The sequence below is a fragment of the Pteropus alecto genome, unplaced genomic scaffold, assembly GCF_000325575.1.
Source record: "Pteropus alecto unplaced genomic scaffold, ASM32557v1 scaffold42, whole genome shotgun sequence".
In the NCBI taxonomy this organism is placed as follows: domain Eukaryota; kingdom Metazoa; phylum Chordata; class Mammalia; order Chiroptera; family Pteropodidae; genus Pteropus; species Pteropus alecto.
Window position 1 is genome coordinate 12,568,627 of NW_006434825.1, and position 14,199 is coordinate 12,582,825.

At 36.8% G+C, this 14,199-nt stretch overlaps 1 protein-coding gene across 2 annotated transcripts in view; it reads left to right on the plus strand.

Moving 5' to 3' along the window:
• The window catches only part of TANGO6 (transport and golgi organization 6 homolog), a 128,529-nt gene that overhangs the window by 38,568 nt on the left and 75,762 nt on the right, over positions 1-14,199 (plus strand). For both annotated transcript variants that reach the window (XM_025045243.1, XM_006909805.3), the window contains exons 12-14: positions 3,878-4,012; positions 10,841-11,344; positions 13,526-13,583. In XM_025045243.1, coding sequence (XP_024901011.1) covers positions 3,878-4,012; positions 10,841-11,344; positions 13,526-13,583 — 697 coding nt within the window. The remainder of the gene's footprint in view (positions 1-3,877; positions 4,013-10,840; positions 11,345-13,525; positions 13,584-14,199) is intronic.

Sequence of the window (14,199 nt, forward strand, 5' to 3'; positions counted from 1 at the left end):
AATGAGTAAAAACCCGTTAATATTTAATTTCATTTGGAAGTATGAGTATGAACTCATGATTTATTTTTCTCTTTTTAAAAAATAGGTAATTCCTAGCTCGATCCACTGTCAATGCCAAGAAGCAGTGACAACCCAGTAGTAATAAGCATCTTTTGTGCCAGATTATAGTTTCTAAATATCGTTTCCTACTAAAAGAACACAAAGCTTATTGGATTAAAGGTTTATTTGAGGTCTAGGGTAGGAATTGTACACTGTAAGCCTAAGGGCATCTTGTGGTACCTGAATACAAGGAAGCTGTCTGAGATTAATGCAGTCATGTCAGTAGCACTCAGGAGCCCGTTTGAAGGGGCTGTCATGGGTCGTAGATAGGATATTTTGAGCATTAAAAAGAATAATGCCTGCAATGGGTCGAAACACATCAAAGTTACAAAAATTCGATTCCCCACAAAGAAATTCCTTTTTGGACATTGTTGAAGGTTGCTAGGGCATTAACTAATCATTTTGTAAATTCATAAATGAAGACAAAGAATAAAGCATTTATCTTGCCTTTCCTTAGGAAATATATTTCAATGTAAGCAAATAGTCGATGAAGTAAAAACTTTCTTTATACAAGAATCATAGCCAAAAATTTCAAAAAGAGAACTAGAATATTGCATTTTGCAATCCTCTAATGAAATAATGGATCTAGGTAACAATGATCAGTGTCTGCTTAAACCATTAAGAGTACTGTAATTAAACCAAATACACCTGAACCAACTGACCCTTCCCCCCAACCAAGCGTTTTATTATGAAAACTTTCAAATCTGAAAGAATTTAATAGTGAATACCTATATACCCATCACCTAGATTCTGCTCCTAGTATTTTGTTATATTTGCTTTATTACATATTAGTCCACGTTTTCATCTTTCTAGCCATCTCATTTTTGATGGATTGCAAGGTTAATGGAGATAGCAGTGTATGACCTAAATACTTCATTATGGACTGATTGATCTGAACATTACCATAAGTTGACAAGCAAACATTATATGCCTCCTGATGTAGTAGGAAATATGCAGCATCACCTGGGAAGGGTTCTTGCCAAAATAATAATATTATTATTAATAATAATAAAATAAGTAAAATTAAAAAAAAAGAAAACAGAACAAAAAGTCTCCAAAATGTGAACCTGAATCTAATCAAGGAAACCCAGGACAGAGGAGTAAGTTAATGCCAGAAGGAAGCAATTGGCCAAATCCAGAATTTGGGAAATTCTACAGTACAAATGACCCAGTTTCTTCATCAAATAAATGGTATGAAAAAGGAGTAGGGCTGTTTTAGCTTGAAAGGGACTTAAGGGATGAATCAACTAAATGCAATGTGTGGATCCTGATTCAAACAAATGATATTTTTGAACAGTCACGAACTGAGTATTAGAAGATGTAAGGGATTATTATTGGTATGGTAGTAACACATGCTCACTGTAAAAACATTTAAACAAAGTAAAAGGGCAAAATTTTAAAATTAGGGGCTTCTGATTAAACATGGTGTATTGAACATGTGTTTATGGGCTCCCTTTGGCAACGTCAGGGCCAACAGAGCAGGAAAGAAGACAAAGCACTGTATTTCAATAAAACTGCTAAAAAAAATTTTTTAAAGAAAACAATAGAAGCAAGCTACTTCTCACTGCAGAGGCCCCACGTAAGCTCCAAAGATGGGACTGACTTGAGAGCTTAAAAACAGGTTGAAAGGCTCTATTAGCTTCTGTAGACCCCTCGATTCCCTCCGCAACTTCATACAACCATCTCCTCTCCCCTCCCCAGCAAAAGACTGGAGGTTTATTTTTGAGAGAGGTTGAACTCAAGAGACCCTGAACTTGGGTGGTAGAAGTGAACTGAAAAGCTGGAGGATTAAGTTGATGTCCACATACTCAAGTCAGGCCTCAGCCCCCTTCCTCTCGGTTGCCTGTTAACAGCAGGTTCATGCATCTCCATAGGGTTATTGTGAGATTAAGTGAGTTAGTACCTGTAATGTGTCCAGAATGATACCTGGTAAGTAGTAAATGCTTAACGTTGTTATTAAGTTGTTATTAAATTAACCAGCTAAATAATTAAAAGTGGTAGCCTCTGTAGAGCCAGATTCAGATGAGGAGAAATGAGATTAGGCCCTGCTATTTTTCATTATAAACTTTCAGGAATATTTGGCTTTTTAAATTAGGCACTTTTACAAAAAAAATTAAAAAGTGAAAGTTTCTCCCCCTTCTTCACAGCATACATAAACTCTAGAACAGGCTTTAGTCACATACCTGTCCTTGTGGCTGGCAGTCCCCACCTGAATCACAGGAAATGAATAGGAGGGGGAGGAGCTGTTGTACAAATGGATATAGTGGTTTTGTTGTTACAAGAAAGTTTGGGGGAAAGTTTACTTCAGAGATGACAATAACAGCTGGCTATTACATTAGTTAACAACTCCCAGAGTTTTTTTTTAACATACAAACAGACAAAGAAAGCTTCCTTCTTAACAAAAAGGGGATGATACTACTGGTTTTGCAATATTTAAAAAATATATATTGTGGAGAGGAACTTAGAAAAAGTCAGAAGGCTAGATAGTTCTATTCCAGTAATTTAACAATACTGGGCAAAATAGAAGCCTCACAAAGAGTGCTTTAGAAAACTCCTTGAAGGCAAAAATAGGTGGCCCAAGATGGTTGATACAGTAGTTTTTCTAGAAAGGACAAGTGTCCTTAACTTCTAGTATCAATACAGTCCTAGGGTAGAGAGAATGATAAAAATTGCCATAACCAGGATTGTTCATTTTAGTAAGTGGAACTTTTAATAACCTTTTTAATTTCCTGCCTTGTTCCAAAAGACAAGTGTTAACAAGCCTTTTATTTTTATTTTTTTACTTTAAGCTTGCAATAAAGATTCTAGCATAGCATGCGGTTTGCCCAGAGAGTTGAACATGCAGGTTTGCCTGGTATTTAGAGGCTTACTATGACCTCTCTCAGCCATTTCATTTTCAAAATGATCTTTCCCTTTTGAGCTATTAATCCTAATATGCATGTGTGTCTGTACACGTGTGTATGTGTGCATATGCACATGTGTATGTGTATGCTGTCTTTATTCTAAGGCGTTTCTACTTAAGGTGATTAATCCGTGTGCAGCTAAAATGATGCTGACCAAATTAATTCAAAACTTAGTTGTTAGCCAAATGCTATGTCAAATCTTATTTATGAATAATCTTAATCCTTTAAAAATATTTGCTACTTAAAAAATGATTGGGTCATTTTTACAGATTCTTTGAAGACACTGGCTTCAAGATAAAATTGAGCGCCTCTTCCGCCATGCTTTGTTTACTAGAATTAGATTTTCAAAATGGCAGGGGTAGGGGAAGAAATGCCTGAGAAGGAAATCTTAGGAGAAGCAGATCTAGGACCTTCTAATGGAAAGAAAGTAAAAAATCATTTGTTTTAATTTCCCATCAAAGTTCATGAAAAATAAAGGAAATTAGATTAGTATATTAAAACATTTGAGACAGTATAATTGGGCTTTCTCATTTATTGATCGTATGGCCTTGAGCAGATAACCTCTTTAAGTCTTGGATTCTTCATCTCGAAATGAAAATAAGAGTACTGACCTCCGAGAGTTAATATGAGACCTAAGTGAAATTGTGCATGTAAAACACAGCACCATGCCTGCCACACAATATCAGTAGTTCTTGAAGGTTCTTGCTATCATGATGTTGGTGTGGAAGAAGATGAGGACTTAGACGTAAGATGTGGAGAGAACTTTGAGATTTTTTTTCCTTACTCCTCACTGATTCTGTGAGACTGACATGGTACTTACTGCACTTACAAGGCACCTAACTCCTCACTGATTCTAAATCCCATTTCTGTGATAGGTGGTGGACTTTGTAGCAGCAACACTGCACCGAGCATGTGCAAGCTTGGCCCACCAGACAGAGAGCACTGTGGAATCACAGACACTGAGCATGTCCATGGGGCTGGTAGCTGTCATGCTGGGAGGAGCTGTTCAGGTGAGTTGCAGACATAAGTCAAACTTGAATGGAAGGGAAAAGAAAGAGAACAAGAAAACTATTGTTTCCCTTCTATACCCTTGTGAGAAATAAGAATGGATATTGCATTTGTATATAGGAGAACCAGGATAAACAAGTCAGATTGTTAATGAGAATTGTCTCCAAAGTAGAGGTCCAGAAAATTGTGCCACTTCTACCTTGTCACTTGTGCAGAGTTCACCATCAGAAGGGTAGGGCCTTTTCTGAGTTGGTACAAGCTTGATTTAGAAACACCTAGCACACAATGTTTTGCATCCATGGAGAAATCTCTAACCCTCTCTGTCATGGCTCTCCAAAGCTTGTCCCTGCTGTTGTAGTCAGGGAAAACCTTTGTAATCTGCTGGTTGCTTAAGATTCCATCATTTTTTAGTAATTACATTTTAGCACAGGATCCATTGTTCAACCCATGTCATGTAGCATGTTAAAGCTTTGTTTCCAGTGTATGTATCTTTTTATATACTTAATTTATAATCTTTTATTCACTCAAAAAATACTTACTGTATACTTGCCATGTGCCAGATAATGAACTAAGATGCTAGAATACAGCAGTGTACAGAGCAGACATGGTCCCTAGCCTCATGAAGCTTATAGTCCAGTAAGAGAATCAGATACCAAATAAATATTCAGAAACATACTTAGAATTGAATGATGTGCCTCAGAAGAGAAGTGGAGAGTACCAAGAGAACATAGCATCCATCCTAGGCTGGGAAGGTCTCCACTGAGGAAGTATAAGTTTAAGCTAAAATTTGGATAGGAGTTTGGGAGTATGTGTGGTGCAGATGAAGGAAACTCTTCCAGTTAAAGAAGACATCCTGTACAAAGTCTGGAGAGCAGGAAAGCTTGGTATGTTTGAGACACCGATAGAAGGCTGGTATAGCTGAAATGTAGAGACCAAGGAGTCAAAGTAGTGCCAAACAATGTGGAAAAGTAAGCACGTGTGTGTGACTGGTTAATTACATACCACTTTAGGTTAGGAGACTACAAGAAGACAGAATAGGCTTAGTACAAGTATTATGAAATCTAACTTGAAATCAGACTAGCTGTAACTCTTAGCAATGAGTAGGGAGCCTTCTGCGAATGGATTTTTGAGTTTGAGGATTCAAATCTGATACTGATTCTTGGTATATTAGAATTTGCCTCTCTCTGGCCTGTCCGTATGGGGAAAAGGAATTCTATTTGGACCTATTGTTAACATGAAGCCCAATTCTCGGTAGATTTACTTAGCACTCCTAATTTTATATTTACCATGTAGTTTGAAAAAAAAAAAAAACAGTTTGGGTTCAGTTTCTACAGTCATATTATATACTTGCTGTTAGAACTGTCAAGGAGGAGTTCACCAATGGAATAATTTTTGTTAAATTGTATTGTTATTGGATTTAGCTGGCCTGATTGATTTGGGTTTTTTTGTGGCTCCGTATTAACTTGAATAGTCTTTGTTTCTGTAAATCGAGAATGTGATTTTTAAAAAATTTTCTTTTCTCTTTTTTAACATCATTGCTAACCATATCCCAAATGGAAAACAGAACACAGAAACCTCCATTTCCCTTTCTAGAAGCCCATTGTTGAAGTGCTGGCTGTGTAAATTAGTCATATTCTAAGAGTGATTCACCTGAGTTACGCAAATGTGTATCCCTTACCTGTTCCTGCCCTTCCATGAGCCATCTTGACTCACTGATTATATCCTGGATTCTTCTGACTTTGCAGTTACTTAAGTGAACATAAACATGTCACCCGTATACTTTTGCCCTAAATTTATTATTATTTTTTCTGTTTGATTCATGGATTTATAAGTGGCTTCTAGAGTAATGAAATCTAACCTGAAATCAGACTGGCCGTAACTCTTAGCAATGAATAGGGAGCCTTCTGCGAATGGATTTTTGAGTTTGAGGATTCAAATCTGATACTGATTCTTGGTATGTTAGAATTTGCCTCTCTTAGCCTGTCTATATGGGGAAAAGGAATTCTATTTGGGCCTATTATTAACATGAAGCCCATTTCTTGGTAGATTTACTTAGCACTCCTAATTTTACATTTACCATGGGTTTTCTGTCTTTGTATTGGAAAAAAAAAGTCATGATTCTGAATTGTTTTTACATAATCATTGTCAGCCTTAGGGTTTTTTGCTTCAGAGTCTAGAAGATTATACTGTACCTATTCCCAATTAGGATTCATTGTTTTAGCTAATGAAACAGAACCTAATAGCATTTGAACCTTTTTTTCCTCTCTAATTTATGTAATTAAGGTGATTATTAGGACACAGCGTCTGGGAAGGGGAGTTAATTTGGAGAAAGTGTAGGCTTAAGACTAACACAACTGTAATTCCGAATTCATTTTGTAAATTTCAGGGTGGGTCATCAGTAAAAGGAACATGATGTTGGTAGCTTCCCTGTCTCCTCAGGAAGCAGTTTCTGCCTTATGTTCCCTGGCCTGTTGGGTCCCCTGAAGCCCCACAGAGCTCACCTGAGCTTGGAGGCACAGGTGGTGTGCCTGGGATTTGAACCCAAATCTTGAGATCTCATACCACATTTTATGAGAGTATCATAGAATGAACTCATTCAAGGAATATTTATCAAGCACCTCTTCGCCCTTCTGGAGCTTACTTTCTAGTAGCTGTGATTAATCTGATGAGTTCTTAATTGTTTTTTTAGAAGGTTCTTATTTTTCTACCTTATGTCCATCTTTATGTATAGCTCAGTATAAAACAGGGCATATTGCACGCTGACTTAAAACCAAAGTAAAAATAACACTGGTAAATAAATTCAGTGACGTTATGTAAATAAGGATCCAGACATAAAAACTGGCCAGCTAAATATCTGAAGAAACATAGGCAATAAACAGAAATGAGAACACAAAGAATAAATATAAGTGTTTTTCAGAATTAGAAATTATTAGGTCAGAAGTTTATTGCTTGAAGAGACCCTCAGATTCTTCCAAAATAGTCATTCTCCCTGGAGCAGGATAAGGCAGGATGAGAGTTATGCCTGCCCCATAGTGGGCTCTGTAAAGTCTCAGGTGGGGCTTTTTCAGTGTGTACTGCCCCGCTCTGGCTGTCATGCCAGTTCTCATGCATCCTTTAGAAGTACCTTCTAACTGGTTCACTCCTAACACCCTGAAAGAAACCGTAGATGTGGGCTGACACAGCTCTGTTCATTCCATTCCCAAAGTATTCTAGAAACTGGGAGAGAGGCGGCTGGATAAAGGAATCTGTCACTCACCTGTGGGCTGTTCCTTCAGGCCTCAGGGCTTTTACACACAATTCTGAGATTTCTGCTGAGAAGCAGTGACAGGAGTAGAAATGAGGGCTTTATGATCAGTTCTAAATTTTGTTGGTGGCCCTTGGCAACCCTTAAAAACTAATTAACATTTTAATGCTTCAGTTTTCTCATCTAGCAATTAAGTGAATATTATTTTATACCTCAAGAAAACTTTTTGAATATTTATGAACAAATAGCTGGCACCTGTAGTCTTAGATTTCCCTGATTATTCTAATAGTGGGAAATCTATAGGCTTATGAAGCTGAAAATATGCATTGCTTTAATTGCCTTATTAGCTCCTATTCGGAATCCACATACCCGCCCGTGGTGATTAGAGAAGTTACCCAGTTTAATAAGCTGAATACCCCAATGACTAAGAAGTTTGAAAACAGGGAGAAAAGATATTTTGTTTTGTTTTTAATAGACTTTAGTTTTCAGAGCAGTTTTAGTACACAGAAAAATTGAGCAGGAGGTACGGAGATTCCCTATATACCTGTCCCCGCACATGGCCTCCCCGACTATCAACATCTTGTAACAGTGGTATGTTTGTTACAATCGATGAACCTACATTGACACATCATTATCACCCAAAGTCCATAGTTTCCATTAGTTTATTCACCGTGTTGTACACTCTGTGGGTTTTGACAAATATTTAATGACATGTATCTACCATATGTAATAGTTTCACTGCCCTAAAAATCCTCTGCGCTCTGCCTGTTCATCTGTCCTTCCCCAACCCCTGACAACCACTGATCTTTCTATTGTCTGCACAGTTTTGCCATTTCCAGAATGTTACATAATTGGAATCATACACTATGTAGACTTTCCAGACTGGCTTCTTTCACTTAGTAATATATATTTAAGGTTCCTCCATGTCTTTTGTGGTATGATAGCTCATTTCTTTTTAGTGCTGAATAATATTCCATTGTCTAGATGTATCACAATTTACTTACCCGTTCACCTACTGAAGGGCATCTTGATTGCTTCCAGGTTTTGGCAGTTATGAATAAAGCTGCTATAAATATGTGTAGATTTATATTTGAACGTAAGTTTTCAACTAATTTGGATAAATACAAGGAACATGGTTGCTGGAACATATGGTAAGAGTATGCTTACTTTTGTAAGAAATTGCCAAACTATCTTTTTTAATTTGTAATCCTTGATGACAAGGGATGTTGAGCATCTCTTCTTATGTTGTATATCTTTATATCTTCTTTGGTGAGGTATCTGTTCAGGTCTTTTGCTTACTTTTTAATCGGGTTTTCTTTTTGCTTATTGTTGAGTTTTAAGAATTTTTCGTATATTTTGGATAATTGTCCTTTATCAGATGTGTCTTTTATAAATATTTCCTACTAGTCTATGGCTTGTCTTCTCTTTTTCTTGACATTGTCTTTTGCAGAGAAGTTTTTTTTATTTTAATGAAGTCCAGTTTATCAATTATTTCTTTCATGGGTTTCTTTTCATACCCAATGTCATCTAGATTTTCTACTGTGTTATCTTGTAGGAATTTCATAGTTTTGTATTTTACATGTAGTTCTGTGATTCATTTTGAGTAAATTTTTGTGATGGCGTAAGGTCTGTGTCTGAATTTATTTATTTTTTGTATGTGAATGTCCAGTTGTTTTAGCACCATTTGTTGAAAAGTCTGTGTTTTCTCCACTGTATTACCTTTGCTCTTTTGTCAAAGATCAGTTGACTGTATTTATGTGGGTCTATTTCTGGACTCTCTGTTCTGTTCCATTGGTCTATATGTCTTTTTTTTTTTTTAAGATATTGTATATAATAGAAATGAAAGAGATGGTATACTGTAGATATAAGTAGATGCTCCCATTTCAGATGCTTAAAGAAAAAACAAAAGTACATAATACTACAGAGGCACTGCATGAAGTCTAACATAAAAACACTAGCAAAATTATTCTAAAATGTCCTTTTCAGTTACACATAGATTACTGATAAAATTGACTCTTTTCTTAGATAACATATACCTTAACTCTGGACATATATATTCTCTTCTTCCCTTAATAGGTGGTAACATCAGAATGGTCAGTTGTTTTACACATGAAAGTAAGCTAACATATGTTGCAGAACTAGAAATTCTACCTTATGTCAATTTTGCATTAGTTTCTAATTGTTTAAACAAAGAAATCTGAGGGGAGTGTATGGTGAAATTCTACAGGTACAAACCTGTCATGTACCTCAGGTTTTCATTTATTTGGGAGGAAAGTGGTGGAGAAAATGAACAATAACAATTCTGTGGATCTGTGGATTTAATAGTGTAAAATGAGAACATTATATAGGTCCTATGAAAACAGTTGGTTAATTGCTTCGTTGGTTGGATAATGAAATGAGTGAATGAGTAAGTAATAAATATCCTTTGTTCTAAAAAGGATTTAAGGCCTTCAAAATTTTCAAATAATCAGGGCCTCATGAAGCCTTATATGATAATTTTTCCAGTATTATCAAACAGAAAAGGATTACCACTGATTCTTCTTTCGCCACTGACTGTACACTTACCTTTCCTAGTAAGGTCTATGGCATTATTAGAACAAAGTTTCTAGAGAGAAGAAAATCTTACGTAATTTTCACTCCCACTTTCTAGGAGAAATTCCCTTTTGTCAATTATTGTCCCATTCCTTTCTGGACCTATGGTGCCCTTGAATGCTGGCCAACCCCTTTAGATCATATACTTAAAAAAGCTTTGTTCATTCAAGTGAAACCTTGTAGGGTGTTGGGTAAGAGTGTGGACTCTAGAGTCAGACTTGTTGAGTTCGCATTTTACCATCTTCTGGTTGTGTGACTTTGGACATGTTACTTAACTGTTCTGTGCCTCAGTTTCCCTGTTTAAAATGTAGATAATAATAGTAACTAGATCATAAGGATGTCAGTATGTGTGTGTGTTTTTTGTTTATCATATTTACGTTTAAAATTTTACATAGTACTTACTATGTGTCAGGCACTAAGTACTTTGCTAACATGAACTCATTGTTTATGGCAAAAGGTACATAAAAGTCGAAAATACAATAATACGATAAAAAGATACAACAAAGGTCAAAATACAATAATCTGAAAAAGAATTTCACCATGTGATTGGATATTAAAATCTGATATGGTAAGAATAGCTGTAGAGATAAACTGTTTAATGGGTAAGTGGGTACAAAGTATGTAAATAGGCTGTTCACAGAAAAAGAAATGCAAACAGCGAATAAACGTGGAAGGATGCTTAATAATGCTGTTAGTCTGGCTAATGCAAATTAAAACTATAAGATACCTTGTTCTGCTCATCAAATTGTAAAAATTAAGAGTAATGCTGATGTATTTTTTTAATTAGAAAGTACCCGTGTAATTAATAAATTTTTTTGTTGTAGTAATTATTCAACAGTAGTTGTTGAGTGCCATACTCAGGCTATGTGTGGATTACATCAGGAACAAGATTTAATCCCTGCCTCTTTTACTCAGGATATGTTGCCTTTTGCTCAAGTAATATTAATGTATGCCCTGTTAATTTGAGTTTGGCATTTTTCATTTCATTTTGTAGTTGAAGTCAGGTGATTTCGCTGTCTTGAAACAATTGCTGCCTCTGTTGGAGAAGGTCTCTAACATATACCCTGACCCTGTCATCCAAGAACTCGCTGTAGATCTCCGCATCACCATCTCTACTCATGGAGCGTTTTCCACTGAGGCTGTCAGTGTGGCTGCCCAGAGTACTCTGAACAAAAAGCATCCAGAAGGGAAAACAGAAAGGCAGCAACAAACCAACCATGAAGGATACACTGATATGTCTCATAGCCACCTTGAACAACAGAAATCCAACCAGACAGGCCTGAAATCTGATGCTCCATTCACTTCTCAGGATGTCAGTGAACCTGGCACTACTACAAACCAGAAGTCTGGAAGCATAACCACAGAACAGCTCCAGGAAGTTCTTTTATCTGCTTATGACCCTCAAATTCCAACACGGGCTGCTGCCCTGCGAACTCTCTCTTGCTGGATAGAGCAGAGAGAAACAAGAGCCTTGGAGGTGCAAGAGAAGCTTCTCAAGGTGAGTAGAACACACCATCAATACACACATCTGCAGGAGGGGCGGCTTCCGGGAGCTTTGACTGTGTATTAAGCACTGTCCTGGGCTCCCCTTGGAAACTGTAGTTGTTCTGAGGAGGCAAGATGTAGATACAAGAAAGACTTAGATAACCACACAAGGCTAAATGGAACATGAACAGAATACCAGAATTTTTACAGGCAAGAAATGCTGTGGATAGTCAGGAAAAGGAGAAAGGTTGAAATCTGGGAGGAGTTGATCTTGATATGGCCTTAACAAACTAGTAAAGTTAGTGTGGGTGAAAGAAAAGGGGATGGAACAGCAGGAGTGAATTCCCAGAGATGGAAAAGTACCTTTTTGATAAATAGGTCCACCTTCAACACTGTGGCCCAGCCCAGATAAGCCACCTGTTTTCTCTGGGCCTCTTTTAGAGGGGCATCAGCCAGAACTGGGTTTCCTCCCCTCTTCGCCCTTTATCAATGAAAAAGCTGTTCTTTACATTGTAGATTTATGTGGGAGAATATATATGCTTAGCTGGGGATTTTTTCCCTTTTGTAGAAATTGTCCTGACCTCAGTATAAGTTAGAGGTTAAGAGCAAAGGATCTAGAGACTACTGATCAAATTCCAAATCAGTTTCTTAGACAAGTCACTTATACTTTCTGAGCCTCAGTTTCTGCGTTTGTAAAGTAAGGATAATAATAGGACCCTCTTTATGTTGAAAGACTTAAAATCATCCATGTAAAGCACTAATTATAGTGGTAGGCACATAATAAGCACCAAATAAAGGCTACTTGCTGCTGTTATTATCTCTTCCATAGAGTTTAGCCATTAGACTAAGAATTATAATTCTGATTGAATACATTTATCTTTAGTCACTGAAGTATTAGAACCAACAATATAATAATAACTGCTGTTTATTGAGCCAGGCCCCTATACCTTTCAGATGTTGTCAGTAGTCCTCACAACAGCTACAATATTGGTATTATCCTCACTTTATAGATGAGAAAACTGAGGTGTGGAAATGTGCCAAGGATATGTTGTCATTTAAATGTTGCCGAAAACCTCAAATTATATATCTCTTTTGAGTAATCATTAAATTATCCCATCATACACTCATTTAGATGGCGAATGCAGTGAATATCTTTGGAATTTTCTTTAACTTATTTAACCTTCATCTGCTGTACATAAATAGTCATCAAATCCTATCAATTCTTTTTCCAAGGAGTCTTTTAAATCTCTCTCTCCCTCTTTATTCACATGGTTACTACCCTAGACTAAGCTTCCTTTACTTCGTACATGATCCCTATTCCTTCCAACCTGGCCATCTTCCCGGGTGAACTAATCTTAGGCTCTTCCTAACATGCAGCACATGTGGAGGCCAGCAGCATCAAGTTGGTATCAAATATCTCTGTGCCAGAGAAGGACGCATCACTACATATGGAACAGACACCTCCAGCTTTCCCTAGGCATGAAGCAGGAGGAACATGGGCACGTGGCCACTGTCTTTCTCTGCCCCCCATATTAGAGCCTAATTCTAACATGTCACTGTCATATCTTCTAGATGAGAAGTACCCACAGCAGTTGACATGCCCTGGTGGTTTCCTAGATTGTAAAATGTGTTGAGATTAATTTGTTACTAATGTCAATGTAAGGGCTAAAATTTGAAAAGACTTTAAAAAATAAATTAGAACAGATTTAAAGTTATCAAATTATAACATCTCTGTCTCTCACTTGCATTTCCATATGCTTTCTGACTGTTAGAGAAAAGGATCAAATTATAGCAAATGTGCCATCAATTGGGCATAGCCCCAAACCTGGCCTCTTGTGTTCTTGTGTGTCATGGCCTATAGTCTGTCATGTTGGTATATGAAAATGTTTTCCACCGTGAGCTGTAATGGAAAAAAATGTTGAGAATTGTTCTTCTGGATTTTGGTTTCCATGCCTACTCCTGTGTATTCGATTACTTCAAGAACTATCTCTTCTTAATCACTACTCTTTTTTAACTATTGTAGAAATGGGACTTCAAACTTATATACTGTTTTCCCCACAAGACTTTAAAGTCAAACCAGTGTCTAGCTAAGACAAACAAGAAGAAAAACATTTATTCTTTTGAGGCTACCATAAGGGTCTTAATCTTGCTTGCTCTTTGTGAGTCATATCACTGCTGTGTTTTCTGGTTCCAGATATTTTTGGAGAACTTGGAGCACGAAGACACCTTTGTATATCTGTCTGCTATTCAGGGTAAGTTAGTCCTGGTTAAAAGACTTTGAGTCCGTGGACCAAAGAATATATCTTGTAGATTTGCACAAAATCTCTAAAATCCTAGAGCCACAAGACTGCTGCTCATTCTGTCTAGTTTCCTGTCTCCTACTGAGGTCTTAATTTAAGTCACAATAATAAAATGCCTGGAGGGTTCCCAAAGGGTCCTGATAGAGTTTCAATCTCTCATAATGATAAGGAAGTCTATATTTATGTTTACTTATCCTATATATTAAATCCTTTTTCCTCCAATTCAAAGAGGTAAAGAATGGCTCACATATGAGTTATTACATTAACTTTTTATGTATTTAACTATTGTCAGTATGCACTTTTGCTCTCTCTTCAAAAGAATCTCAGGGTCTTTAATATTTCTTCGTCGAAAGATTTTTTGCAATACATTTATTTCTCTTTTGTGATCCTTTGTTATTCTCCGCATCTCCATTAATTTTTGGATTCTAAATCTAGAAAGGGGCCTCATGAAAAGCGGGTAGAGAATTAGGCACCCAAATGGGTGAGAAGTAGACATGGTGAGGTCAGAATTAACTCACGGTATCTCTTGGCTCCATCAGTGGAAGATAGTCATTAAGATCTAGGACTC